General features: G+C 50.1%; 1 protein-coding gene across 4 annotated transcripts; it reads right to left on the bottom strand.

Annotated features, from left to right (window-relative positions):
• Window positions 1-1,267: 1,267 nt before the first annotated feature.
• On the bottom strand, window positions 1,268-25,754 carry SUGP1 (SURP and G-patch domain containing 1). 4 transcript variants are annotated; one of them, XM_053299180.1, is made up of 16 exons: window positions 25,604-25,681; window positions 23,265-23,426; window positions 21,921-21,974; window positions 19,249-19,420; window positions 17,761-17,864; window positions 17,276-17,506; window positions 15,266-15,389; window positions 13,387-13,490; window positions 12,068-12,191; window positions 8,751-9,082; window positions 7,535-7,641; window positions 5,719-5,896; window positions 4,632-4,738; window positions 3,971-4,116; window positions 3,296-3,425; window positions 1,268-2,371 (listed from the first exon to the last, which is right to left on the bottom strand). In XM_053299180.1, exons 4-16 carry the CDS (start codon window positions 19,389-19,391, stop codon window positions 2,345-2,347), a joined length of 1,857 nt encoding a protein of 618 aa, XP_053155155.1. In that variant the 5' UTR covers window positions 19,392-19,420; window positions 21,921-21,974; window positions 23,265-23,426; window positions 25,604-25,681; the 3' UTR covers window positions 1,268-2,344. The 4 variants fall into 4 exon arrangements, with proteins under 4 accessions (XP_053155155.1, XP_053155153.1, XP_053155152.1 ...); XM_053299178.1 differs by lacking the exon at window positions 23,265-23,426 and having other exon boundaries at window positions 15,266-15,377; window positions 25,604-25,709; XM_053299177.1 differs by lacking the exon at window positions 23,265-23,426 and having other exon boundaries at window positions 25,604-25,708.
• Window positions 25,755-26,217: the final 463 nt, after the last annotated feature.

Genomic DNA, 26,217 nt, shown 5'->3' with positions numbered 1-26,217 from the left:
TCAGCTATTACATGCCAGTTCCTTGCTGCTGAAGGGACTTTTTACATGGTTAACCAGATTTTTTGTTGTGTCATGAACAGGAATCATTTCTCCATCCGATACACATTCTGTCAAAAAAAGCGGCAGTTCCCTGGTTCAATCCTTGGCAGCATGTCCAGGTAGGGTTGGGAAAGACCTGTCTGAAACCTTGGTAGGATGCTGCCAAGTCAGAGGAGACAATACCGATCTAGACAGACTAAAGGTCTGACTCCTTCCCACCGCACGGCAATTCCCTCTCTGGCATGAGAAGCCCTTGACTAGAGTATGCTTCTCTCCACTGGCATGCGCCCAAAGGATGCCACAATCTCATCCCTGCTGTGCGCGAATGAATTCAAGACTCTCTCGCTAACTGAAGGGAGGAGGGCAGATAGGCCCACACAGCATGGCAGCCCCACCCCTTGGCCTGGTCCAAAGCCCAGCTTGCCGGCCTCCCCAACAATTTGAGATTTTCACCACCTGCCAACACCCACGTGTTTACATGCTGGAGAGTTCGACGCTGGCTTTGTGGGAAGGAAGGGGAGACTGGCCGGCATGCTGAGGCATGCTGCATTGTCAGCGTTCAATGCAATTAATTTTGTTTGGCTCCGTTGGCATACAGGGCACATTACGGAGCTACATAGTCGGGTCTCTGCTTCCAAGGAGGTTACAGTGTGCAACAGCCACTTGTAGCCAAGTAGTGGAACAGCGTACCCAGCTGTAAAGCTCCACGATGGTTTTCCTGCAGGAAATAGTTGCTAGGGACGGAAGAGTTCTCCCCTCCACCTCTCCGGAAGAAACACCTGCCTGCTTGCATGCAGAAGGTTCCAAGTTCCCTCCTTGGCAGCATCTCCAATGAGATAGGGCTGGGAGAGAGACTCCTGCCTGCAGCCTTGGAGAAGCCACTGCCAGTCTGTGTAGACAATGCTGAGCTAGATGGACCAAGGGCCTGACTCGGTATAAGGCAGCTTCCTATGTGGCCTATGCGAGTTCCTCGTGGACCAAGAGGCAGCAAACCTAAGCCACAACACCCACTTAACCACACAAAGGGGCAGTCAAGTTGCTTAGTCCTGTGGATCTCTGTGTGGTTTCATCCCTTTGTGTAGGCAACACCCTTCTTCTCTCACCCTCTGCAGCCACCCCTCTCTCCTTTCTTGTGAGGAGCTACGCAAAACCTATTATTCTCACCAGAACTTTTTAAAAAAGAAACAAAGTTTCTATAATTTTTCAAAAATAAAAGCACTCCAGAAGATGCATTTATTTTTTAACTTTATTAATGTGTCGAAAGCCAAAAAGCATTAAAACTACAATTCCATGAGATTAAACAGGGAGACTGGGATGGCCAAAAAGAAGCGACCCAAAAAAATACTAGAAGTGGCACAATTCATTTTGGTTATTCAGGTAGAGATAAGATGACAGGAGAGAGACCAAAACACTGTGTGTCCATGAAAGGAGGAGAGTCTGTGGAGTTTTTTGGGTGGTGTATAGGAACAGAAGCCACCCCCTCCACGCACACCCCCCAAACCACCTCCTTTGGGGTAACCCTAGACAATTCTTAGGATCTTGTGGGCGAGGATGTAGCAAAAGGGGTTCTGGCGTCTGCTTCAGACTGGGTGCAGTCCAAGATGAAATAATCTCTCTTTAAACACAGCAAGTGAGGAAAAGGGTTCCCACCCCCACAGGCCTCCGAAACCAGAACAGTCTCAGATCTACGCTCCTGCGCTTTTCTCACTTTGGAGATGGGGACAAAATTAAGCCCTGAACAGAACCAAAAAGGAAACCTCTTGAATTACACCCCCCCCCCCGCTTGCACTGCAATCCAAGCCTGGTTTTAAAAAGAAAGAAGAGAAAAGAATTCAACTTCGTGATTGTGTGGGAGAGGGGGAGTTTCTTCTCAGCGCCCCCCCCCTCCCCGTTTCAGACACCATAGATTGCCGGTCTTGCGGATTAGCAATGCAGGAGTCGTTCCCAGTGCTCCAAGCGGGGAGAGGAGAGGAGGGGAGGGGAGGACCTCTTCTAAGAACCTGAACTGTAAGAGCCACCTGGCCAAGATTTGAACACCGACAGGCCTCTGGAGCAACGGCTGACTACTCTTTCATCTGGGAGGTCTCTGGATTAAAAGGGTGGGCAATCTTTTTTGGGAACTCCAAGGAAGGGAACGCCAAGGCTAACGCAGGTCCAAAGGAGGAAAGATGGGTCTCCCGAGCTGATTTAAAACTCCCAACAGCAACACAAAGAGAGGAGGGAGGGAGGGAGGGAGGGGTTTTGTAACGCATCACAGTACAAACCAACCACCACTTGGAAGGGAGGGCAGGCAAGCGCCACCGCGTCAGTAGTATGGACGCCTGGGATTGTTCTACGGGAAAGAAAAGAAAGAGAGGCCTGAGCCGCTGGCCGGAGACAACGCCGGGCAAGGGTGAAGGTGGGGTCCGTTCCCTCTTCTGCCCTCCTCCCTTACGGCACGATCTCCCAGCCATTAATTCAAACTGGACACTCGGCCAAATGCATTGGCAGGAAGGCAGAAGGTCTGCTGCCCCCTTCGCTGCCCTTTCTCCCTGGCTGCCCCTTATGGCTGCAGCCCTCCCTGATCCCCATCCATCTCCGGCCCTTTCTCCCTCGCTGCCTTTGGTGCCTGCAACTGGACAGAGAGCCCCATGGACCTGCTCTCCAACCAGCTCTGCCCCTCCTTTCCAACTGCTCCACATGCGTTCAGCTTCCTCTCCCTGAACACTGGGGTCTTGCCCCCTTTCTCCCTTCACTCAAATGCCTCTCCAAACCCACCGCCTCTGGCAGACCCCCTTAACCCTCCGTCCCAACTATAACCAGGCTCATGCAACTGAAATAAAAGGCATAGTCCTCTTTGCCCTGCCTCCGCCTTCCCCGTGCATCCTTTTCTAGACTGCAAGTCCCTCGGGGCAGAGACCCTTCCTCTTGTTCTCTTCAAGGTGCCACACATGGGGATGGGGCCATGTCAATCAAACAGCAGCAAGTATGCAAAGAAGAAAATAGATACAAAAGCTGAACGGGGATGCAAAGAGCCCCCCCCCCCACTTGCTCTCAGCAAAGGAAAGCACCAACAGGTTACGAGCTGAACCACAGACTGGTGGCACCCCTCCCTTGCACATGCCAAAGGTGCTGATCGACCTCTGGGGGAAAGAAACAAAAAGCAAAGGAACAGGAAGAGAAGCCGTTTCTCACGGCCTCCCTTACTCCCCTTCCCACGGCCCAAGATTTCTAGGACTGGGGGAGATGGACTCAGGGCGGGCGTCAACCGTCTTACCAGCGGGTTGGGTCGGAATCTGTACGCCAACATCATCCGCTTGCGGAACGCCTCGTACTCGTCGTCTTCCTTGGTCAAGTCGGCGGGACGGTCGATCCCGAATCCTGCTCCGTCTATCGCCGTCACTCCCCTGTTTGACAGAACAAGGCCAAGCTTACCCTCGGGGCATCCGGCCCCCCAAGGGAGATGGCCCCTTTGGGGACACGGAAGCATGTCTGGGGACAGCGCTTCGGAGTCCGGAAGGAGAAGGGCGAGGACTTGCTTCAAAGCAAGAGAGGAAGCTGCCTCCTGCCGAGTCAGGCCCTTGGTCGATCTAGCTCAGGAGAGTCTGCACTGACTGGCAGCAGCTTCTCCAAGGGATCAGGCACGAGCCTCTCCCAGTCCTCCCTGGAGAGGCTGCCAGGGATTGCACCTGGGGCCTTCGGCAGGCAAGGCGGATGCTTCACCAGTGGGTCCCAGCCCCATGTGGACTGGCAAATAACATGAGGAGGAGGAGGAGGAGGGGAAACGGAGGAGGTCGCGGCTGCTGGGGGGGGGGGGAAGGGAGCCACCGTCCCTGGAGCTGGGGTATTTGGGGAACAGAGGCCCCCACACCAAGGACGCCCTCCACCACTACACGGAAGCCACACTTAGGCCGGGGGGGGGGGAGAGAGAGAGAGAGAGAGAGGCAGGTACTTGTTAACGGGGGCTTTGATTCCCTGGCCCTCAGTGCCTAAGCCGTCTCCTTCTTTCCACCCCATCTTCATCAGCATCTGGTAGCCGATGTTCTCCACCGTCAGCTTGAACTCCTTGTATTCCGAGTAATCGGGTTCGCGACCTTCCTGCGAGGTGGGGAGAGAAGAGACGTCACAGCACGTGGCACAGCAGTCGGGCATTGGACTTTGGCCAGGAAGACCCCGGCTGAATCCCTCCGTGGCTTCTTTGTTGCTGGACAACACCCATCTCCCCCAGGTTCCCAACCTTCGGTCCACCAGATGTGGCTGGGCTACAATTCCCATCTTCTGCAGCCACAACCACCTTTGGCTGGGGATGATGGGATGTGTAGTCCCAGTCGGGAACCCCTGCCCTAAGCTGCGGCATCGGGATGTGCCCATCCTTTTTCCACGTTTTTCAGGGGAGAACCCTGCCACCAATCAGGCTTGACTGTTTACATTTGGGGGGGTAGACCTGAACGGCGTTGTGAAGCGGGCCTTGGGGCTCTTGCCACAAGAAGCCCCCCCCGAAAGAAGTTACCCCCTCCCTGCAGCTGGCCTGGTAAGGAGCCCATCAGGGGTGGAAACGGGCAGGGCACAGGGGTGCCCATCCCACGGGAGAGCAGGCTGCAAACCCCACCTACCTTCAGCGCCTTGAAAGTCTCCATGAACTTCTCCAGCTCGTCAGGTGGCAGGAAGTCCCCAATGAAGTGCTTTCCTCGGCCCATCTGAGTCAGCTGCTCTGCCCACTCTGTGGAAAGAGAGGCGGTCAGAGAGGGGGCCATCAGCAACCAAGAAGGGGTGGGTTTCACTCAGCGCACAGTCTGCTCCGCCTTTCTGCTACAAAGCAGGCAGAACACTCAACCAGGGCTGCTCAGCTTCGGGACACCCCCCGCCCCCATCATCTCCAGCTGCCAACAGTCAGGGATGATGGAAGTTGTAGTCCAACACTGGCAGGAGGGCGCAGCTCTCTGCTAAGCCCCTGCCGTTAATGTGGGTATTACGAAACTTCTTGCTACATTTTTATATGGGGCTATGAAACTCACCTCTCGTCATGGGGTTTTATGAGGCTGACTGTGCATCTTTTAGTTATTTTATGCTGTATATTTGTCTATGGTAACTGCCTAAAGTTTTAATTCTGTTTGGCTTACAGCCGTAAATAAAATGACTGATGGATGGATTTATTTTATTTATTTTTACATTTATATACTGCCTTTCGTTAAAAGACAACCCCAAGGCGGTTTACAAAAATTAAAACATACAATAAAAAGGCAATAAAAACATCAAGCAAAAAATATAAAAACATAAAAACAGGCATAAAAACAATACAACAGATAAATGTAGATGGATTGCTGAGCCCCTTTCTAAACCACCTTGGTTCCCCAGCTGTTGTCGAATACAACCCCTATCATCCCCTGTAGCTGTGGGAGCCGGCTGCAGAGCAAAGGGATGTCAAACCGTGGCCCTTCGGCAGATGTTGGCCTACAACTCCCATCATCCCTGGCGACTGGCCACTGTGGCTGGGGATTATGGGAGCTGTAGTCCAAAAACAGCTGGAGGGCCACAGTTTGACATCCCCCTGTCCCTCACAGAGTCTCTTTACTGGTAAGTAAAGAAGCCCCAGGTGGTTTTAGCCTGTCCTTGTCGGGAAGACGCCTCCAACCCCCGGAGTGTGAACCCGAGCAGCAGCAACACCCTGACCCCACGCGGCCACCAACTACGCCCACTCACCCCGCGTCTTGTCCATCTCCATGCGGCGCAGCTGATGCTCCCACGTCCCCAGGTCGTTGTCCACCTCCTCGTCGCTGTCGTAGCCGTGCTGGTGCTCTTTGACCGTCTTCTCCCACATGATCTGCATCTCCTGCATGGCCTGCTTGTGCTTCATGATCATGTCGTACATTTGCTGCATCTGGGATGGGGTGGGGGGGAGACGCAGAAGGGCAGCCGGCCAAGCACTGGACTCAGGAAAACCCAGAGAGACTACAAATCCCAGAGGGCCTCGCCTCGGCTGGCTGCTCAGGTTTAGCAGAGGCGCCCCTCCCACCCCCTGCTGGCAGTCCCAGGAATGGCACCTAGATAAAAACTTCCAATTTCTTCCAAATTGAGCAGGAAAGGCACCCGTGAGGGCCTGACACCTGAGAAGTTTGTTTCTAGAGCAGCGTTTCTGCAAGAGCGGATTGTTTTCTATCTGGTGGCAGGATCATAAGAGCAACTCAATTTTGTCGATGGTTATCTGTTCATTAGTTGTATCAGAATCAGAATCGATTCTGATAGTTGTATTTTGGCTGGTCAAAGACTGCAACTCGTCCAGAGACATAAAAGGCAATCACTCCCTCCAATACCGCATTCGCCCAAATAGAAGAGGACCCTGTATTTAAGATGACCCCTTTAAAAATATGGATTAAATATACCCAAAGGGATATTTAAAAATATGGATTAAATATACCCAAAGGGAATAGGACCCTGAATTAAGATTAACCCCCGCCCCCCCCCCCCCACACACACAATCTAACATCAAAGAAATGGGCAGGGGGGACTTAAGTCTTGGATTTGGGTAAATACAGTAGGCAATTCTGCCACATCTCTACATCAAAAGCAATTGAACACTCCAAGTTGCACTCGATGCAAGAACACAGCAGGATCGTCTCACCATGGACCAAGCCAGAACAGCAACTCTTACAAGAAGGATTGTGGGCACGTGTTATGGAAAGGTTTAAGAATTTACAGCCAGTTTCTCTCATACCGCAAACATTTTGAGAAATGACTGGCTAGGAGAAAGCTGCCGCACAACGCTTTGGGCTGCATTCCCACACAAAAATTTTTTTAAAGCAGCAAGGGCAGCCCTGGTTATTGAACAGCCGGGTCTTGAAAGGTGTATGGAGTACGGCAACCAAAACAGATTTCCAAGGAAAGCTGTGACTTGGCCTGGATATGACATTTCAGCTGCTCTTGGAATGCTTGGTTGAATTCTCACCCACTCCCCTTAAACATTTCAGCTTAAATACTTTTGGCTACTGGAGCAGGAAAAATATTTTTCTGATATATTTGTACAGCACAGCATTGTTTACTAAAGTCAAGTCATAGGAACCTAGGAAGCTGCCATATACTGAGTCAGACCATTGGTCTATCTAGCTCAGTATTGTCTACACAGACTGGCAGCGGCTTCTCCAAGGTTGCAGGCAGGAGTCTCTCTCAGCCCCACCTTGGAGATGCTGCCAGGGAGGGAACTTGAAACCTTCTGCTCTTCCCAGAGCGGCTTCATCCACTAAGGGAATATCTTACAGTGCTCACACATCAAGTCTCCCATTCAGATGCAACCAGGGCAGACCCTGCTTAGCTATGGGGACAAGTCATGCTTGCTGCCACCAGACCAGCTCTCCTCTCCAAAGTCAAGCATGGTTAATCAGCTCCCAGCTGATTGAGCGCCATGGGCATTTTCTGAGCCCCAAAGCCTCTCCACTTGAACCAACTCCATGTTTCCTCCCCCACAAAACAGACCACAGTTGCCCTACAATTCAATTATTGGCTGCTTCAGAAGACAACCTACCTCTTGCTGTTCTTTCAGCTGTTTCTTCTGGGCATCCGAGAGCTCCGTTACGCCCACCAGGCCGACGGGCTTCCCCTTCTCATATCCAAGCCCTTTGAGGTCCTTGTCTGAAACCGGCAGAGGATTGAAAAGCCTGAACCTGGCCCACAAGCAACAGGACTACAGCCTCAGCACTGAACATCTTCCTTCCTACTCAAGGCTCGGCTTCAACTCAAACTTTGCTAATAGCCTCCAGCATGATCGCCTCTGGCGAGTCGCATCGGCCACAGGCGAGTGAACAGGATGGTGTTTTCTGTTATAAAGAGGCCCCTCCAATTGTGCCAGATACTTGGAGAGTCCCGCAAAGGGATTCTTGCCCAAGAGGGGAGGGAAGACGAGCCCAATAGATCTGTTTCTTTTTACAGACTACAATTTTAAAATCGACTGGGAATGGCGGTATTTATCTTTTTAATTTATTGTTACATTTATATACCACCTTTCATTAAAATAATCACAAGGCGGTTCACATAGGGGGGAAATTTAAACAAGACTATAAAAATTACACAATTAAAATATTCTGCTAAAAAATAAAAACAGATCTAAGTTAAAAAAAAATTTTTTTAAATACATACATAAAAATATGTATGGACAGGAACATTTTAAATAAATAACAAACAAACCCTGAATAAATGATGGCCAACTTGATGCAATTTGGGGAAACCTGCATAATTTACACAAGCCACAAAAGTGCATCTTTCCTTGTCGCAGAATACACTGCTCCCTGATTACAACCGGTGGCAGCTCTTGTAGCAGCAAAGCGCTGCTTTTGCTGGGAAAAGAAATTTACATTTTTGGCTATCTGTCTGAATCCCTCGGCCCTCCACCGCATGGCCAGATGGGAAACAGCTTGTGGAAGCCCACAGATTAGCTTTCCTGCCATGTCTGCTCTCGAAGAGAAATCAAACCTAAGTGGCCTCGAGGTGCAGGCTGTAATAGGCAGCGGCGCAGCGGGGTTTGAGCGATAACTGCGGGGAGGGAGAAGCGATAAGATCCCGTCCTCCTCGCAGGTGTCCATGAGATAAGTGTCGATCTGCCTTGGCACTCAGGGGAGAATTAGCGGCCTGAGATAAGCCGTGTGGCTGCCGGGGGGGGGACGCAGGCCAGGGAGTGCAGCACAGCACCGCAACACCTCCCCACCAGGCCGCCTCCCCCGTCCCCAAACACAGCAACCGCTCACCTGACAAGGGGGTAGGCGAAGGGTCCTCTGTCTGCTGGGCAAGCTCAGGGGGTGGCAAGTCCACCTTCTCCTCCTCGGGGCCCCAGCGGCTTTTCCGTTTCTTCTTTGCAGCGGCCGCTGGAACTGGCTTTGGCAAGGAGGCCACGGGGGCCGGTGCGGGGGCCGGTGCGGGCGCCGAGCAAGAGGGCGCCCCCGCTTCGGGGGCAGCTTTGCGCTTCAGGTTGGACTCCAGCATGGGGGGCATGCCCTCCGCGTCGCTGTTGGCTTTCCGGAACTCCTCCAGCTTCTGCCGGTAATACCTGTAGCCGGCGCTGTTGGGTTCGTACAGAAACCTGTGCATGCGTAAAAAGAAAGCGCTTCGTAACCCTTTGCCGGACAGTTTCATTCATTGTCACTGGCACAGTCCTTCATTTAAGCACGGTAAGTACAATTTTTAAAAAGGCACATAGGAAGCTGCCATGTACTGAGTCAGCCCATGGGTCTACCGAGCTCAGTATTGTCTACCCGGACTGGCAGCGGCTTCTCCAAGGTTGAAGGCAGGAATCTCTCTCCGCCCTTTCTGGAGATGCTGCCAGGGAAGGAACTTGGAACCTTCTGCTCTTCCCAGAGCAGCCCCACCCCCTAAGGGGAAAGAAACACAGAACCTTCACTCTAAGAACCTAGACGCTGTCAGATGTCCCGGGTGTCCTGCCCTAAAGTAGATGAGACAGACCTCTGGTTTGATCAGGTGGAGTTCTTAGCAAAAGTAACTTAATGGAGCCTCCTTGGATAAGAACACTCTACTCCTGAATACCAGCTGGTCTTCCTTGAATACCAGAGGCTAGGAACGAGCAATGGGGGGGGGGGTTTGCTGTCGTCTTCATGCCTTGCTTTTGGGGTCTCCAGAGCATTTCGCTATCAACGATTGGAAGCAGGATGGGTAGATGGTTCCACCCAGCACAGCTCTTCATAGCTTTGGGGAAGACCCAGAGTTGCCCATGTAACTCTGTCAGGTCAATGTACGCAGATATTATTATTAACCAATACTACATGGATGATAATCTTAGTTTACTTAACATATTTCTATACTGCCCAATATGCACACCTCTGGGTGGTTTACATGATAAAACCAAAATTTAAAAACAACCAGCAACAATTAAAAGATTAAAATGAGTAAAACCATCAATCAGTCACCATCATCCTCCACCTGGGGTAACTTGTTGATTCTGGACTACCTTTTTTAGACTCCCTTAAGAGGCAAGGGTACAGGATCTGGGGCTGTGACTAAATGGAGACATGGAAGAGGTTGAGGCATGGCAAGGAGAGCACGGATAGAGATAGTTTCTTCTCCCTCTCCCACAACACAAGAACCACCATGAAACTGGTGGCTGGGAATTTGAGGGCCAACTAAAGGAAGCACTTTCCCACATAGTGTGTAATTAATCTGTGGAATTCGCTGCCACGGGATGTGGTGATGGCCACTAACTTGGAGGGCTTTAAAAAGGGGCTTAGACAAATTCATGGAGGACAGGGCTATCAAGGGCTACTAGTTGGAGAGCTATAGGCCACTTCCAGCCTCAGAGGCAGGATGGCTCCATATCCCAGTTGCAGAGGAGCAACAGCAAGAGAGATGGAATGCCTTCACCTCTTTCCTGTGGGCTTCTTGGAGGCATCTGGTGGGCCACCACGTGAAATAAGATGCTGGACTAGATGGGCTTCCTTGGGCCTGATCCAGCAGAGTTGTTCTTATGTACAACTCCCATCAACCACTGCCACAATGACCAGAGGAAATGGATAATGGGAGTTGTGGTCCAAAAACAAGTTACTCAAGACTGATAACAGTATCCGAAGTGTATATGAGTGTGAGCCCTTTGGGGACAGGAATCCATCTTATCTATTTATTATTTTTCTGTGTAAACCGCCCTGAGCCATTTTTGAAGGGTGGTATAGAAATCAAATTAATAATAATAATAATAATAATAATATTGACAATAAAATTCAGCCATCCCAGGTCCTTGGGAAGGACTCGATGTCTGGATAAAACAAACCAGTCAACACCACCTGTCTGACTGTGTAAATAAATAAATAAATAAATAAATAAATAAATAAATAAATATTATTATTATTAATGCACAATATAACTGGAAAATCAGGCATCACCAAGACCTGGCAATGGCTTAAGAATGGTTACTTGAAGAAAGAAACAGAGGGTTTAACACGGGCTACGCAAGAACAGGCACTAAGAACAAATGCAATAAGAGCAAAAGTCGAAAAATCAACCACAAACAGCAAGTGCCGCCTTTGTAAAGAAGCAGATGAAACCGTGGACCACCTAATCAGCTGTTGTAAAAAGATCGCACAGACTGACTACAAACAAAGGCATGACAAGGTAGCAGGGATGATACACTGGAACATCTGCAAAAAATACAAGCTATCTGTAGCCAAACATTGGTGGGACCATAACATTGAAAAAGTGGTCGAAAATGAAGATGTAAAAATATTATGGGACTTCTGACTACAAACAGATAAACATCTGCCACACAATACACCAGATATAACTGTAGTCGAGAAGAAAGAAAAACAAGTCAAAATAATCGACATAGCAATACCAGGGGATAGCAGAATAGAAGACAAAGAAATAGAAAAAATCACCAAATACAAAGATCTACACATGGAAATTGAAAGGCTGTGGCAGAAAAAGACCCAAATAATCCCAGTGGTCATTGGCGCCCTGGGTGCAGTTCCCAAAGACCTTGAAGAGCACCTCAACATCATAGGGGCCACAGAAATCACCATCAGCCAATTACAAAAAGCAGCTTTACTGGGAACAGCCTATATTCTGCGACAATATCTATAACAATTGACAATAAAATTCAGCCATCCCAGGTCCTTGGGAAGGACTCGATGTCTGGATAAAACAAACCAGTCAATAACACCTGTCTGACTGTGTAAACAAGAAATAATAATAATAATAGGTAGGCTGAGAGGGTGTTTTGAAGTAACTTGCCTAGGGAGCCAGAGGTTGCCAGTTCGAATCCCCGCTGGAATATTTCCCAGACTTTGGGGAACACCTATATCGGGCAGCAGCGATATAGGAAGATGCTGAAAGCCATCATCTCATACTGCATGGGAGAAGGCAATGGTCAACCTCTCCTGTATTCTACCAGAGACAACCACAGGGCTCTGTGGGCGTGAGGAATCTACACCGACTCGACGGCACAACTTTACCCTTACTACTACTACTACAACTACAGATATTTATATAGGTAGCTTTTCAAATCCACATCTCTCAGAAAGATGTGTCCCCCTCCGCTGTGTCCCCAGCTGGGGCTCTCTACCTGAAAGCCTGGTTCTTGCGGTGGTTCTTCAGGGCGACCATTTCCACCACGGGGCCGCCATCTGCCACGAACCTTGCCAGTTTCTCGGCACAGTCCTTGGTCTCTTCATCCTCTGGGGGTGAAACTTTAAGCAGGCTGTCAGTATTGGGGCTCAACTCACACACCCAACAGCTACAAGCTCACTCTGTTTTTAACAACCCCAAGGGGAGGGACGGAATAAGGGTGGGGGGGAAGAGGAGGGTTTAAATTTCTTTTTCATAAGCAGAAATAGAATAAATAAATAAAAGACCATAAAATGTTAAGTCCCTGGGGAAAAGGCCAGGGAGCAGTTGGTTTGGGAGCAAGGGAGCCATTTTGGAGTCCACTGCCTACACAGGGGTGGTTAAGTGCTTCAAGATCTTTCCCTAACAACAGGGAAACCTCTTTCTCGGTTATGACCTATTTGAAAACATTCCTCTAGATCAGGCCTGCTCAACTTAGGCCCCCCAGCTGTTTTTGGACTACAACTCCCATAATCCCCAGCCAGAGTGGCCAATAGCCAGGGATTATGGGAGTTGTAGGCCAACATCTGCAGGAGGACCAAAGTTGAGCAGGCCTGCTCTAGATTTAGTCCAGATGGACAGGCAAGTATACCAAGTGTCCAACCCCATTCTGCCGTTGTACAGGTTTGTTTTGTTTCTTGAAATTAGGGGTAGGGATGTGCACGGACCCGTCTGAAGGCCCTTTTAAGGGCCTCCAAACTGGTTTGAACAACTGGCTCTTCGGCCGGTTCGAAGGCGGGTGTGTGTGTGTGTGACTTCAAGGGCGGGGGAAGGTGCACTTACCCCTCCTTCCGCTCCCCCCGCCCCGCTGGTGCTCCGTTAGTGAAGACTCCTGGGGGGGGGGCAGCATACCTCCCTGATACCCAGTGCGAGTGTGCACGCCGGGCATGCGCACCAGGCACTTCCTGGTACTTCCCGGCAAAGAGAAAACGTATGCTGCTGCCCCGAAGGAGTCTTTGCGAACGGAGTGCCGGCAGGGGGAAAGTGGAGGGAGGGGTAAGGGCGCCCTCCCCGCCCTTAAAGTCAGACAACCCTCCCACCTTTGAACTTCCCCCGCCTGGTTCCCTGCACATCCCTAATTCGGGGTCCCCAACTTTGGGTCTCCAAAGGCTGTTGGCCTACGACTCCAGTCATTGGCTGATGGCCACCGATTTAGTCAAACTTTTCTTCTGTGAATGGATGACGCATTGCAGCCCTTATATACACACCCACAGATATGTACAGAGCCATCTACGTGCCAGCCCAGGGCGGACACCAGGGGAGGCACCCCTGCCTTACCTTTCTTAAGAGGGGGCCTCTCCGGGTCTTGGCCCTTTTTCCACATCTCTGCCAGTTTCTTTCTGTAGTACAGAAACTCCGGGCTGTTCTTATCATGCAGAAACCTGGAGATGCCGAGGGGAGGGAAGCGAGTGTGAGAGAACAGATGCGCTGGGCGCGGCGGGAGAGGGCAGCAACCGAAACCAGCAAGAGATACTGTCCTAGCACTAGGGGTGTGCACGGAACCGCAGAGCTGCAGTCCGGCACTGGGGGGGGGGTTCCTTTAAGGGCAGGGGAAGGTTTACTTACCCCTCCCGCCGCTTTCCCCGCTCCAGCGCACGTATTCTATGTAGTAATTGGGGCGGCAGGATACCTCCCTGCCACCCCTTCTCCCACTTGAGTGCAAAAGGCTGCACGGAGCCTTTTGCGCACGCGCATGTCGCGCACGCACTTCACGTCTCCCCGACGTGTGTGCCCGCGTGGCCACACACACGCATGCACGTGGAGACATCGGGGAGACGTGAAACTCGTGCGCGACGTGCGCAAAAGGCTCCGTGCAGCCTTTTGCACTCAAGTGGGAGAAGGGGCGGCAGGGAGGTATCCTGCCGCCCCAATTACTACATAGAATACGCGTGCTGGAGGGGGCAAAGCGGTGGGAGGGGTAAGTAAACCCTCCCCCGGCCTTAAAGGACCCCCCCCAACACCCGAACCGGTCCGGACCGGTCCGGAGGCCTTTAGAATGGCCTCCGGACCGGTCTGGGCCCATCCCTACCTAGCACTGGACGGTTGGGGCTGCATGTAAGGCGCCAGGGACGACTTGAAGAAGGCCCTGCGTCCAGCCCCACCAGTGGCAGAGATCCAGTTGGCGGGGACTTGAGACAGGGCCTTTTCAATCGTAGCCCCTCAGCTTTGGAAAGCCCTCCCGGACGAGCTCAGCCATGCTCCCTCCCTCCGTGTTTTTAAGAAACACAGAAGTCCATCCATCTTTTTAGAGAGGATTTTTAGTTGTTGTTCTCTGCCTGTTGTCAATCACTCACTCAATCAGCTTTAGGCCAGCATACTCTCAGTTGTCAGTAGGTTTAACTGGGTCTAGTTTTCAGCTGAATTTTCGGGCATAGCAAGTTAGGTGTCAGCGCAGGGACAGGCTGCCACATTTCGCACCACCACTGAGACCCCACCCCACCATGGCTGCCGTGCTGGTCAGGCCCCTCCACCATTAACAAGAAGAGATAGGGATGCGGCCAGCACTGGGAAGGAAAGCACAGCAGCCTCCTTGCCCTCTCCAGCCAGGGAAGTGCTTACTTCGTCGGTTGGATGCTTCATAAGCTGACTTGAAGAAGGCACTGATTGCCGCCCTGCCACTGACTGCGATCTGGTTGGTGGGGACTAGAGACGTGGCCTTCTCGGCTGTGGCCCCTCGGCTTTGGAATGCCCTTCTGGATGAGCTTCGCCGTGCTCCCACCAGTGTTCCCTCCAACAGGGATCCCCAGATGTTGTTGACAGCAACTCCCAGAATCCCCAGCTGCAATGGCTTTTGCATGGGAATTATGGGAGTTGTAGTCAACAACATCTGGGAATCCCTGTTAGAGGGAACACTGGCTCCCACCCTCAGGGTTTTAAGGGAACACTTAGAAGTCCCTCTTTTTAAAGAGCGGCTTTTCAGATTTTATTGCTCTGTCTGGTTTTGGTAGGTTTTTAGCCAAGTTTTACGTTGCTTTATTTGTTTTATTGTCTTTGCGAGCAGCCCTTGGCAGTATGGCACAGGAAGGGCGAGATTCAAATAGCTAAAATAAATAAAATAAGGGCCTGGGCGCCTCCTTTTGTGTGTGCCTGCTGGAGCCCAAAGAGCCATTGGCTGGGGTTTTTGTGGGGGAAGGAAAGATCTCTGGAAGAGACTTACGCAAAGGTGGGGTTGTCCTTGCAGTCCTCCAGCGCCACCTTCTCCATCTCCGGTCCCCCTTCGGCAACCACCCTGGCCAGCTTCTCCACGACTCGGCGGGTCTTGATGTCCTCTGGGGGTGAAACTTTAAGCAGGCTGTCAGTATTGGGGCTCAACTCACACACCCAACAGGCACATTACGTCTAAGAACCACAGCAGTGGGGACAGGTTGAGGAGGCGAAAAGGTGGGGAGAGGGGGAATGAGGAGAAAGAGGATGAAATGACGGAAGAGCGGCAGGCAGAAGCACAAGCCTCATGTTTTCCTCAGGCAAAGGCTCAGAGGAGCGGCCAATCGGCACCTATTAGGCAACATGGCTAAACGGAGCTTCTGTGATCAAGGACAGGCTCTCTTGGTGGCCTTTACTTCCACACTTTGCTCCCTGTTTTCCCTGCAGACAGAACCTGGGAGTATCCAGACCCCAGCCAAGCAGTTCTTCAAAAATGAATATGTGGAACTCATTGCCACAAGATGTGCCTGCTAACTTGCATATCACTTTTCCACCCTGCTTCCGAGGACCAAGGTGTGGGGTTCTTGTGGAACTAACAAAACCTCCCTTAAGAAGGTTGACGAGCAAATGTTTAGATTGGCAGCAGAACAGAACCCTGTTCTAGCTGTTGTAACAAACGTTTTTGCACAGAAGGTCCCAGGGTCAATCTCTAGCACCCCCAATTACGTGATCAGGTGATGGGGTGGATCTGGAAACCCCCACAGAACTGCTGCCAGTCAGAGCAGACGATATTGGGCAAATGGAGTAATAGCCTGACTCAGTAGAAGGCAGCTTCACATGATCCAGTGCAAGTGCTGGGTCCATGGGCACCGCTCCAAACTGCAGCGGAACACTGGCGTCTGCCTTCTACTGAGTCAGACCCTTGGTCCATCTAGCTCAGAACTGTCTACTCTGACTGGCAGTGACTCTCCAAGCAGGGGTCTCTCCCAGCCCTACCTGAAGAGCACGCCGGGGACTGAACCGGGGGCCTTCTGCATGCAAAACAGAGCTACGGCCCCCCAGCCTCTCAGGGGCATATCTTACAGCAGACAGTGCTCACAGCAGTCATCCATCCAAATGCAAATCAGGGTGCACCCTGCTTAGCAAGAGCAACCCTTCACGCTCGCCACCGCAAGACCGGCTCTCTTCCCCAGCAGAGACCCTCCAGCCGTCAAGGCCGTACTCTCAGGAAAGACACAGAGAGGCGGAGGACGTCTCCCTAGCAACAGTCAGAGGTGGACTTTGAGGTACAACTCTGCACAACCGCCCCCCCCCCCGCCCCGTTCAGCAAACCTCACGGAACCCAATTCCTTCCAAGCTCACTCCATCAGCACTGAGACCCCAGCCAGTTGCTCAGCAGACAGCTCTCCCCTCTGCAATATCTTCGATGGCCGCATGCCACCATTCTGCTCCGCTGGAGGTTTCCAAACAGAGGCTGGATGGCCATCGGACAGGGATGCTGTCAACGAGGCCTGCACTACGACGATGACCGATATTTATAGACCGCTTTTCAACCAAACTTCCCAAAGCAGTTTACAGAGAGAAATAAAAATAAAAAAGGATCCCCAACAGGGTTCCCCGTAAGAGGGAGTCCCAGAGGTTGCGGACTACAACTCCCATAAAGCTGAAAAGACCAGATGGCAAGGTCTCCAGAGCAGGGACTGCCCATTTCGGTTCAGCAAAATAATGAGTGCTTAAAGCACGAGTCCTCCAACCTGGCCCCCCAGGTGCTGTTGGACGACAAAGCCCATCATTCCCTGCCATAATGGCTGGAGGACCTTGTGGCAGGGGGTGATGGGGACTGTAGTCCAACAGTGTCTAGGGACCCAAGTCTGAGAACCCCGGGCTTAAACAACAAATGATAGGATCAGCCAAACTTGTTAGCTTTGGATGTTCCTCGGGGCAGAGGCCTGTCCCCTTGCACCGTGCAAAGCCTGTGCACAACGACAGCACCAGAACCACAAGAATTCAACACGGGACTTACTTTTGATCTCCAGCCACTGCTCATAGTCTTCTTCTTCTTCCTCGTCTGGCGCCTGGAAAACGCTCGGGCGGCTGGTCACGGGCGTCTGTTTGGAATGGGTGTAGTTTTTGACTTGGTTCAGCATACTGCTGACGCTGAGGTTGGGGCGCTTCCCGCTCAGGGGGGGCTTCTTTACGGCACTCAAAGCCGGGGCGTTGGTTGCAAGGGCTGCGGCAGAGCTGGAGGAGGCATCTGCAAAGGGAGAGGAAAGAGGCGGAGGTTTGTTGTTGGGAGCTGGGAGGGTGCTGCCGTTGGAAACAAAAGCCAAGCGTCTGATCTGAAGCACAGACCAAGCTACCGCTGCCCAGCCCCAGGCTACCCATCTGTAATGTGGCGGCTGTAAAAATGGCCTACCTTACAGGGCTGTTAGGAATCGCTGCGAGAATGAATCTGAAGTTATTTCTAGAGAGGAGAGTCAGAAAGCACTTTCCACACAGGAGACCTACCATTTCCAGATTTTTCTTTCTGCAGCTTGAGGAACTGTTGAAGGAAGCTGCCGTCATTGGCAAACTTGTTGGAAACGGAACTTTCCCCGTCACCGCTGTCGTCGCTGGAAGGCAAGTGGGAAGGCGTTAAAGCTTACTGTGCCAACAGTGAGGACCGCATTTATTTATTTTCAGAATGAATACCCCAGTCTTCTTCAAAGCCAACACAGGGTGGCCGATGGGACATTAAACAGCCAAGTCGCAACAAAAAGGAAATCTAGACAAAACTAAAATTAACTGAACTGAAATTAAATTAAACATGCTTTGTGAAACTAAAACATCTTCAACAGCCTTCTCGATGCAGGCAAAAGAGAGCCCGATGAATTTCCCTACGGAGAGAATTTCGGGGATGCAGTGCCACTACAGAAGATGTACTAACGAGCCTCTGCCCAGCGTCTCTAGCTCTGCATAAGAACTGGAGGTCTTTAAAAATAACCGAGTTCAAGACCAGTTAGACCAGGCCTGCTCAACTTAGGCCCCCCAGCTGTATTTGGACTACAACTCCCATAATCCCCAGCCACAGTAGCCAATAGCCAGGGATCACAGGAGTTGTATGCCAACATCTGTAGGTGGGCCGGTTGAGCAGCCCTGGCTTAGACCTTTGCTAGAGGCAGCAACTTGCAGACTTTGGACTGCTGCCTTTTTCAGCACAAAAACCGCTCACTCCAACAGCCCCCAAAGGGTTACTTTTAAAGCATGCAAGAACAACAATGACCCGAGCCCAAAAGGGAACCTTGCTGCCTTACTTACAAAGATGGGGTGAGGACTGCAAAGAAAACTACAAAGCTAGTGTACAAGAGCACTGCAGAAATCGTGGCTGGTTTTCTTGTTTGCGGCTGTTTCAAGTTGGCGTTTTTTGTGTAAGTTGTTTTTTTTTTAAGATGCAGTTTTGAGATTTTGGAGGAGGTGGGTCTATCTCCCTGGGGTCTCAGGACAAAAGGTGGTTCACAAATGTAATATTCAAGTAATAAATGACTGCAATATGACTTGAGCCATTTAGACTTTTAAAGAAATGTTGGGGACAGGATTCTGTCCTCCTGGGACGTTTCCTCACCCCACCTCAGGTGATAGGAACATAGGAAGCTGCCATATACTGAGTCAGACCGTTTATCCACCTAGCTCAATATTGTCTACACAGACTGGCAGCGGCTTCTCCCAGGTTGCAGGCAGGAGTCTCTCTCAGGTCTATCTTGGAGATGCTGCCAGGGAGGGAACTTGGAACCTTCTGCATGCAAGGAGGCAGCTGCTCTTCCCAGAGTGGCCCCATCCCTAAGGGGAATACCTTACAGTGCTCACATGTAGTCTCCCACTTGTATGCAACCAGGGTGGACCCTGCTTAGCTCAGGGGACAAGTCATGCTTGCGACCACCGGACCAGCTCTCCCCGCTTTATCACATCAATATATCACATCATATAAAAGCCAGGACGTGACCCCTTGCTCCTACGCACTCGCTGGCCTGTGAGGACTGTTGGCTGACCAAGTGGTTCCGTTTGGCCTGCCGTTCCAGCTTGGCCTCAATCTCCCGCTTCTTCTGGGCAATCAGCTTCTCCTGGTGGAGAATGTTGACGTTGGTCTTGACCGATTTAGGCATGGTGACTCCAAACCACCGGCTGGCTTTCCCTGGTGGGGGGGGGGGAGAGAAAAGGAAGGAAAATGAATCCTTTACAGAGGGGGGAAAGGTGTGTGTGTGGGGGGGGCAAAGTATTGCATGCCACTCATCCACTGAGACTTAGAATTAGGCTGCTTGAAGGAGATGAGAAGGCAGCCCCCTGACCCAAAGGGGCTCACAAGGGAGACGTCATAAACAAACAGTCATAGGAACAACATAGGAAGCTGCCCTATACTGAGTCAGACCATTGGTCTATCTAGCTCAGTATTGTCTGCACAGACTGGCAGTGGCTTCTCCAAGGCTGCAGGCAGGAATCTCTCTCAGCCCTGTCTTGGAGATGCCGCCAGGGAGGGAACTTGGAACCTTCTTGCTCTTCCCAGAGCAGCTCCATCCCCTGATGAGGGGAATATCTTGCAGAGCTCACACATCAAGTCTCCCATTCAAATGCAACCAGGGTGGACCCTGCTTAGCTATGGGGACAAGTCAGGCTTGCTACCACAAGACCAGCAATCCTCTCCTGACCAGCTCTCCTCTCCCTGGGAGGGATGCTGTGCCGTGCCGAACAGGGACAATTGCTCTCCCCTGTCAAATATAAGAAAGCCAATCACTTAAAAGCTGCCTTGTTGCCCAGTTAGGAGAGCATTTCCCAAAATGTGTGTCACAAGGGAGCCTGAAGGCGGTTCCTTGCCCCAAATGAACATAAGAACAGCCCTGCTGGATCAGGCCCAAGAAGGCCCATCTAGTCCAGTATCCTGTTTCACACAATGGCCCACCAGATGCCACTGCGAATCTACAAGCAGGAGTTGAGGGCATGCCGCCTCTCCTCCTGTTACTCCCCTGCAGCTGGTGAAACAATCTAAAAAGCACAATCTAAGAAGGAAAACAAGGGAGACATCAGCAACAGCCACTGGGAGGGATGCTGTGCTGTGCTGGATGGGGACAGGTGCTCTCCCCTGCTAGAGAAAGAAACCAGTACTGGAAAAGGAGACATAGCCTAGTAAGCACCAATGATTCCCCAAAAGCCTAAGATAGTTCCCTGTCCCAAAGGGTTTGCAATCCGACACAAGACACAGATTGCGTCAAGCAATAACCACAGGGAGGGATGCTCTGCTGAGCTGATATTTATTTCTGCTAACTGAGCAAAGAGACACCTTTTAAAGTGGCGATTCTCTTATATTGCGCTAGGGGAGAGCAACTGGCCCTATCCAGCCCAAGCACAGCACCCCTCCAGTGGCTGCTGTTGGTATCTGCCTTATGTTTCTTTTAGACTGTGAGCTCTTTGGTGACATGGGACCATTTTATTTATGTATTATTTTATTTTTCTATGTAAACAGTTTTGTGAACTTCGGTTGAAGAGCAGTATAAAAATATTCATAGCAGTCTATATATTTCTTTATCTATGTTTCAAACCACTTTGGTGACTTTTGTTGAAAAGTTTTGTGTGTGTGTGTGTGTGTGTGTGTGTGTGTGTGTGTGTGTGTGTGTGTGTATATATATATATATATATATATATATATATATATATATATATATTCGTAGTCTTCGTCTGTATAGGAGCATGGGAATCTGCCATATACTGAATCAGAACACTAGTCCATCTAGCTCAGAACTGTCTTCACAGACTGGCAGCGGCTTCTCCAAGGCTGCAGGCAGGAGTCTCTCTCAGCCCTATCTGGAGATGCTGCCAGGGAGGGAACTTGGAACCTTCTGTACAGTGACAGCCACTCTCCCCTCCTAAGTGCCTTACAAAGGTGCCGGTCAACAAAAGCAGTTATGAATTCCTATTGCTTAAAACAACACTTTAGGAATTCAGTGATGTTGCTTTTAAAATTTTAAAAGAAATTTTGACAAGCTTGTTCTGTGTGTTTTTGAAAAAAATTAAAATGATGTTGAAAGACAACCCTGACCACCCAACACAGTTCAGCTGGATGGACAGTGTAATCCAGTTCAGCTTACGTGCGAGTGGAGCACTGCCAAGAAAGTCTAGCACAAATGCTGGACTTCAGAAGAGGAAAGTTCTCAAAAATGAGGGGACTGGTTAAATGGAGGTGAAAGGGAAAGTCAGGAGGGTCAAATCACTCCAGAAAGCATGGAACTTATTTAAACCACAATAACAGAAGCCCAGTCAGAATATATACCAAGAAGGAAGAAAATTTCCACCAAGTTCAGGAGGACACCAGCGTGGCTAACAAATAGTCAGGGAAGCTAATAAAAGGGAAGACTACTTCCTTCAGAAAACGGAAGTCCTGCCCAAATGAAGAGAACAGAAAGGAACATAAACTCTGGCAAAAGAAATGCAAGGAGACAAAAAGGCATTTCATCCAGCACGACACCGTATTTCTGCTGTCCAAAGAGAATAAAAGTGAAAAAGACATCTGTTTCTATGGATCATAAAATGAGTTAGTTACAGCAGGATATGGAAGGCAGCATGCAGGTTCAAGCTTCAGGAGCATCAAGCAACCCAGAAAGCTGCTGTCTCTTTGTTTTCTTAGTTCAATCTGTCAGGCTCACCTGGGCGATGTACAGGAAGATGTCCCTCCCCACTTCTTTCTCGAGGCTGGATGGCTAAGGAAGGAAACAGAAGAGTTTCTGCAGCAATCTTTCAGGGCAGCGCTTCTAAACAAACACATCCAGTTCTACACAACTGCACCCAAGAAGCAGGAAAGAAGCCAAACAGTTGACTGGGGTAGAAGAATGGGGGAAACAAGAGCAAGACTGAGAACCACAAGTTGCTCAACAGGCAAAGATTCAAAAGGGACATCCCACTAGCCTGGTGGTGTGGAAAACAAGGCACCTGTTGAACATCTGTCTTTTTATTATATTTAAAAAGTAACAATACAACTCCTCTGGTAAGACTTCGAGGTAGAAACCAACAGGTGTGACCTTTTCCATGGAGGTGTGGCCTTGTACGGGTCTCCAGGAATTCAGAAGAGGAAACCTCAAAAATGAAGGGACTGGTTAAAAGGAAGCTGAAAGAGAATGTCAGGAGGGTCAAATCAGAAAGCATGGAACTTATTCAAAACCACAATACTAGACGCTCAGTTGGAATGGATACCAAGGAGGACAAAAGGTACCACCAAGTTCAGGAGGATGCCAGCGTGGCTAACAAGTAGAGTCAGGGAAGCTATAGAAGACCTCCTTCAGAAAATGGAAGTCCTGCCTTAATGAAGAGAACAGAAAGGAACATAAACTCTGGCAAAAGAAATGCAAGGAGACAATAAGGAATGCAAAAAGAGAGTTTGAGGAACAGAGCTAGAAGCATCAAGGGGAATAATAAAAACTTCTTTAAATATATCAGATGTAGAAAAACTGCCAGGGAGGCAATTGGAACCTTAGATGATTAGGGCATGAAATGGATTATTAAGGAGGATAAGTAGATTGTAGAGAAGCTGAATGGGTTCCTTGCATCTGTCTTTGTGGCAGAGGATTTTGACCATATACCCGCTCTGGAAATGAGTTTCTCGGGCTTGGAGTCTGAAGAACTGGGGCAATTTGAGGTGAGGGAAGATGTTCTAAAATTTCTTGAAAAAACTACAAATTAACAAATTGCCAGGGCCAGATGGCATCCACCCAAGAGTTCTGAAAGAACTCAAATGTGAAATAGCAAAAATATGTAATGTGTCCCTACAATCAGGCTCTGTACCAGGGGACTGGAAAGTAGCTAATGTGACGCCGATGTTAAAAAATGGGATCCGGGAGGATCCAGAAAACTAAAGATCGGTTAGCTTAATTTTGGTACCAGGTAAATTGGTGGAAAGCATACTTAAGGACAAAACTGTTAAACATCCAGAAGAACAGGCCTTGCTGAAGGAGAACCAGCAGGGCTTCTGCAAGGGCAGGTCTTGCCTCACTAACCTTTTGGAGTTCTTTGAGAGTGTCAACAGGCATGTGGATAAAGGTGATCCAGTTGACATAGTATACTTGGACTTCCAAAAAGCTTTTAACAAAGTTCCACACCAAAGGCTCTTGAGTAAACTTAGCAGTCATGGGATAAGGGGACAGGTTCACGTGCGGTAACTGGTTGAAGGATGGGAAACAGAGGATAGGAATAAATGAACAGTTTTCACAATGGAAGGGAATAAGCAGTGTAGTCCCCCAGGGATCTGTAATGAGACCAGTGCTCTTTAACTTGTTCATAAATGATCTAGAAGTTGGGGTAAGCAGAGAAGTGGCTAAATTTGCAGATGACACTAAACTATTAGGGTAGTGAAATCCAAAACAGATTGGGAGGAGTTGCAAAAGGACCTCTCCAAACTGGGTAAGTGGGTGACAAAATGGCAAATGAGGTTCAGTGTAAGCAAATGTAAAGTGATGCATAAAAAACCCAACTTCATATATACACTGCTGGAGTCTATGCTGTCAGTGACTGACCAAGAAGAGAGAGATCTTGGGTCGTGGTGGACAGCTCATTGAAAGTGTCGATTCAGTGTGAGGCAGCTGTGAAAAAGGCAAATTCTATGCTAGGGATCATTAGGAAGGGAAAATAAAAACTGTAATATTATCATGTCCTTATACAAATCAATGGTGTGACCACATTTGGAATACTGCATACGGTTCTGGTCACTATATCTGAAGGAGAATATTATAGAACTGGAAAAGGTGCAGAAGAGGGCAACTAAGATGATAAGGGATCTGGAGCACCTTCCTTATGAGGCAAGGCTACAACACCTTTTTAGTTTGGAAAAGAGGCAACTGACAGGGAGACGTGATAGAGGCGTATAAAATTATGCATGAAATAGAGAGAGTGGGCAGAGAGAAATGTTTCTCCCTCTCTCACAACACTAGAACTGGGGGTCATCCCATGACACTGATTCCCAGGAAATTCAGAACCAACAAAAGGAAGTACTTTTTCACACCGTACCTTTTTCTTCCATAGAGAATTCTACAGAATGCTCTGCCACAGGAGGCAAGGCTACAACACCTAGGGCTTTTTAGTTTAGAAACAAAAAAGACTGCAGGGAAACAATAGAGGTCTATAAAATCATGCATAGTGTGGAGAAAGAGGATAGAGAGAAATTCTTCTCCCTCTCACATCACATTAGAACCGGGGGTCATCCCATGAAATTGATTACCAGGAAATCTTGGACCAACAAACGGAAGTACTTTTTCACACAACACATCATCCACTTGTGGAATTCTCTGCCACAAGATGTGGTGACAGCCAACAACCTGGATGGCTTTAAGTGGGGTTTAGATAACTTCATTGAGGAGAAGTCTATCAATGGCTACTAGCTGGATGGCAACAGGCCACCTCCAACCTCAAAGGAAGGATGCCTCTGAGTACTAGTTGCAGGGGAGTAACAGCAGGAGAGAGGGCATGCCTTTTCAACTCCTGCCTGTAGGCTCACAGGGGCATCTGGTGGGCCACTGTGCAAAACCGGATGCCGGACTAGATAAGCTTCCTTGGGCCTGATCCAGCAAGACTGTTCTTATGTAGTGGTATTCACTAACATGGATGTCTTTAAAAGGGGTTTAGACAAATTCATGGAGGACAGGTCAATCAATGGTTACTAGTCTGGCAGCTGCGTGGTGTAGTGGTTAGAGTGCTGGACTAGGACCGGGGAGACCCGAGTTCAAATCCCCATTCAGCCATGAAACTAGCTGGGTGACTCTGGGCCAGTCACTTCTCTCTCAGCCTAACCTACTTCACAGGGTTGTTGTGAAAGAGAAACTCAAGTGTGTAGTACACCGCTCTGGGCTCCTTGGAGGAAGAGCGGGATATAAATGTCATCATCATCATCATAATCTTCCACCTTGGAGGTAATATGCCTCTCAATACCAGTTGCAGGGGAGGAGCAACAGCAGGAGAGAGGGCATGCCCCTCTCACTTCTTGCCTGTGGGCTCCCCAGAGGCATCTGGTGGGCCACTGTGTGAGACAGGATGCTGGACCAGATGGGTCTTCTTGGGCCTGATCCTGCAGGGCTGTTAACCCTGAAGAACCAGGAGAAGAGCAGTCCTGAGGCCCAGAAAGGAAACCTCTCCTGCTTGGAGAGAGAAACTGGGCGAGGAAAATGAGCCAGTGCTGGGCGGCAGCCCTGAAAAGAATGCATTAGGCCCAGGAAGAAGAAAGGTTTGAGGGGGAGGGATGCTCCCCTGGGCAGGTGGTGGGCCAGCCTCAGGGGGAGGGGGAGAGCAAGAGGGCGGGCGGGCTACCTGGCGGGGCCGGGGGGTGGGGGCAGGGGGAGGAACTCACCTGGCGCATCCCTGCTACTCTCCATGGCCCTCAGGTTGTCCCTACCTCCCTCCCACAATGCACCACGCGCCTAACTCCCTCCCTGCGGCGCTGACGCAGAAGGGCGACCAACCTTTGGGGGCCGCAGTGCATTGTGGGGGGGTTAGGTGCTGCTGCGAAGTGCAAAGCACGCTGGGAATCATAGTCCTAGGTTTAGGATAACGCCCCAGGTGAGTCAAAAGAAGGGGATTCCAATCCTCTCACCCGCCACTTCTCTGAATTGATGCTCCCCAGCAGTCGAGCCGCGTTGGGAACTTGGAGTTAAAGGGGCGGTGCGAAGGCTCAAGAGAGGGAGGGAAAGGAGGAATGCACTACAGTTCCCGACAGGCTCCGCGCGGAGAGTAAGCTAGGAGGGAGGGGAGAAACGGCTCATACTGCCGAGAATTGCTGCCTAAATGTCGCGAGACCTGCTCCCTTGAGTGGGTATTCAGGAGAATTAGCTGACTGAAAGTTGAAGAGTGACGTCTCCCGTGACGTGAAAGGGACAAGAGAAATAATACTGATTAAGATAAGATAAGAATTAGTGTCACAATTACCATATTGTTAGTTAGTTATTAACCATTCAGTCTTTTACC

Source organism: Hemicordylus capensis, chromosome 2 (genome assembly GCF_027244095.1).
Source record: "Hemicordylus capensis ecotype Gifberg chromosome 2, rHemCap1.1.pri, whole genome shotgun sequence".
Classification (NCBI taxonomy): Eukaryota; Metazoa; Chordata; class Lepidosauria; order Squamata; family Cordylidae; genus Hemicordylus; species Hemicordylus capensis.
This window is presented reverse-complemented; position numbering and strand designations above follow the sequence as displayed.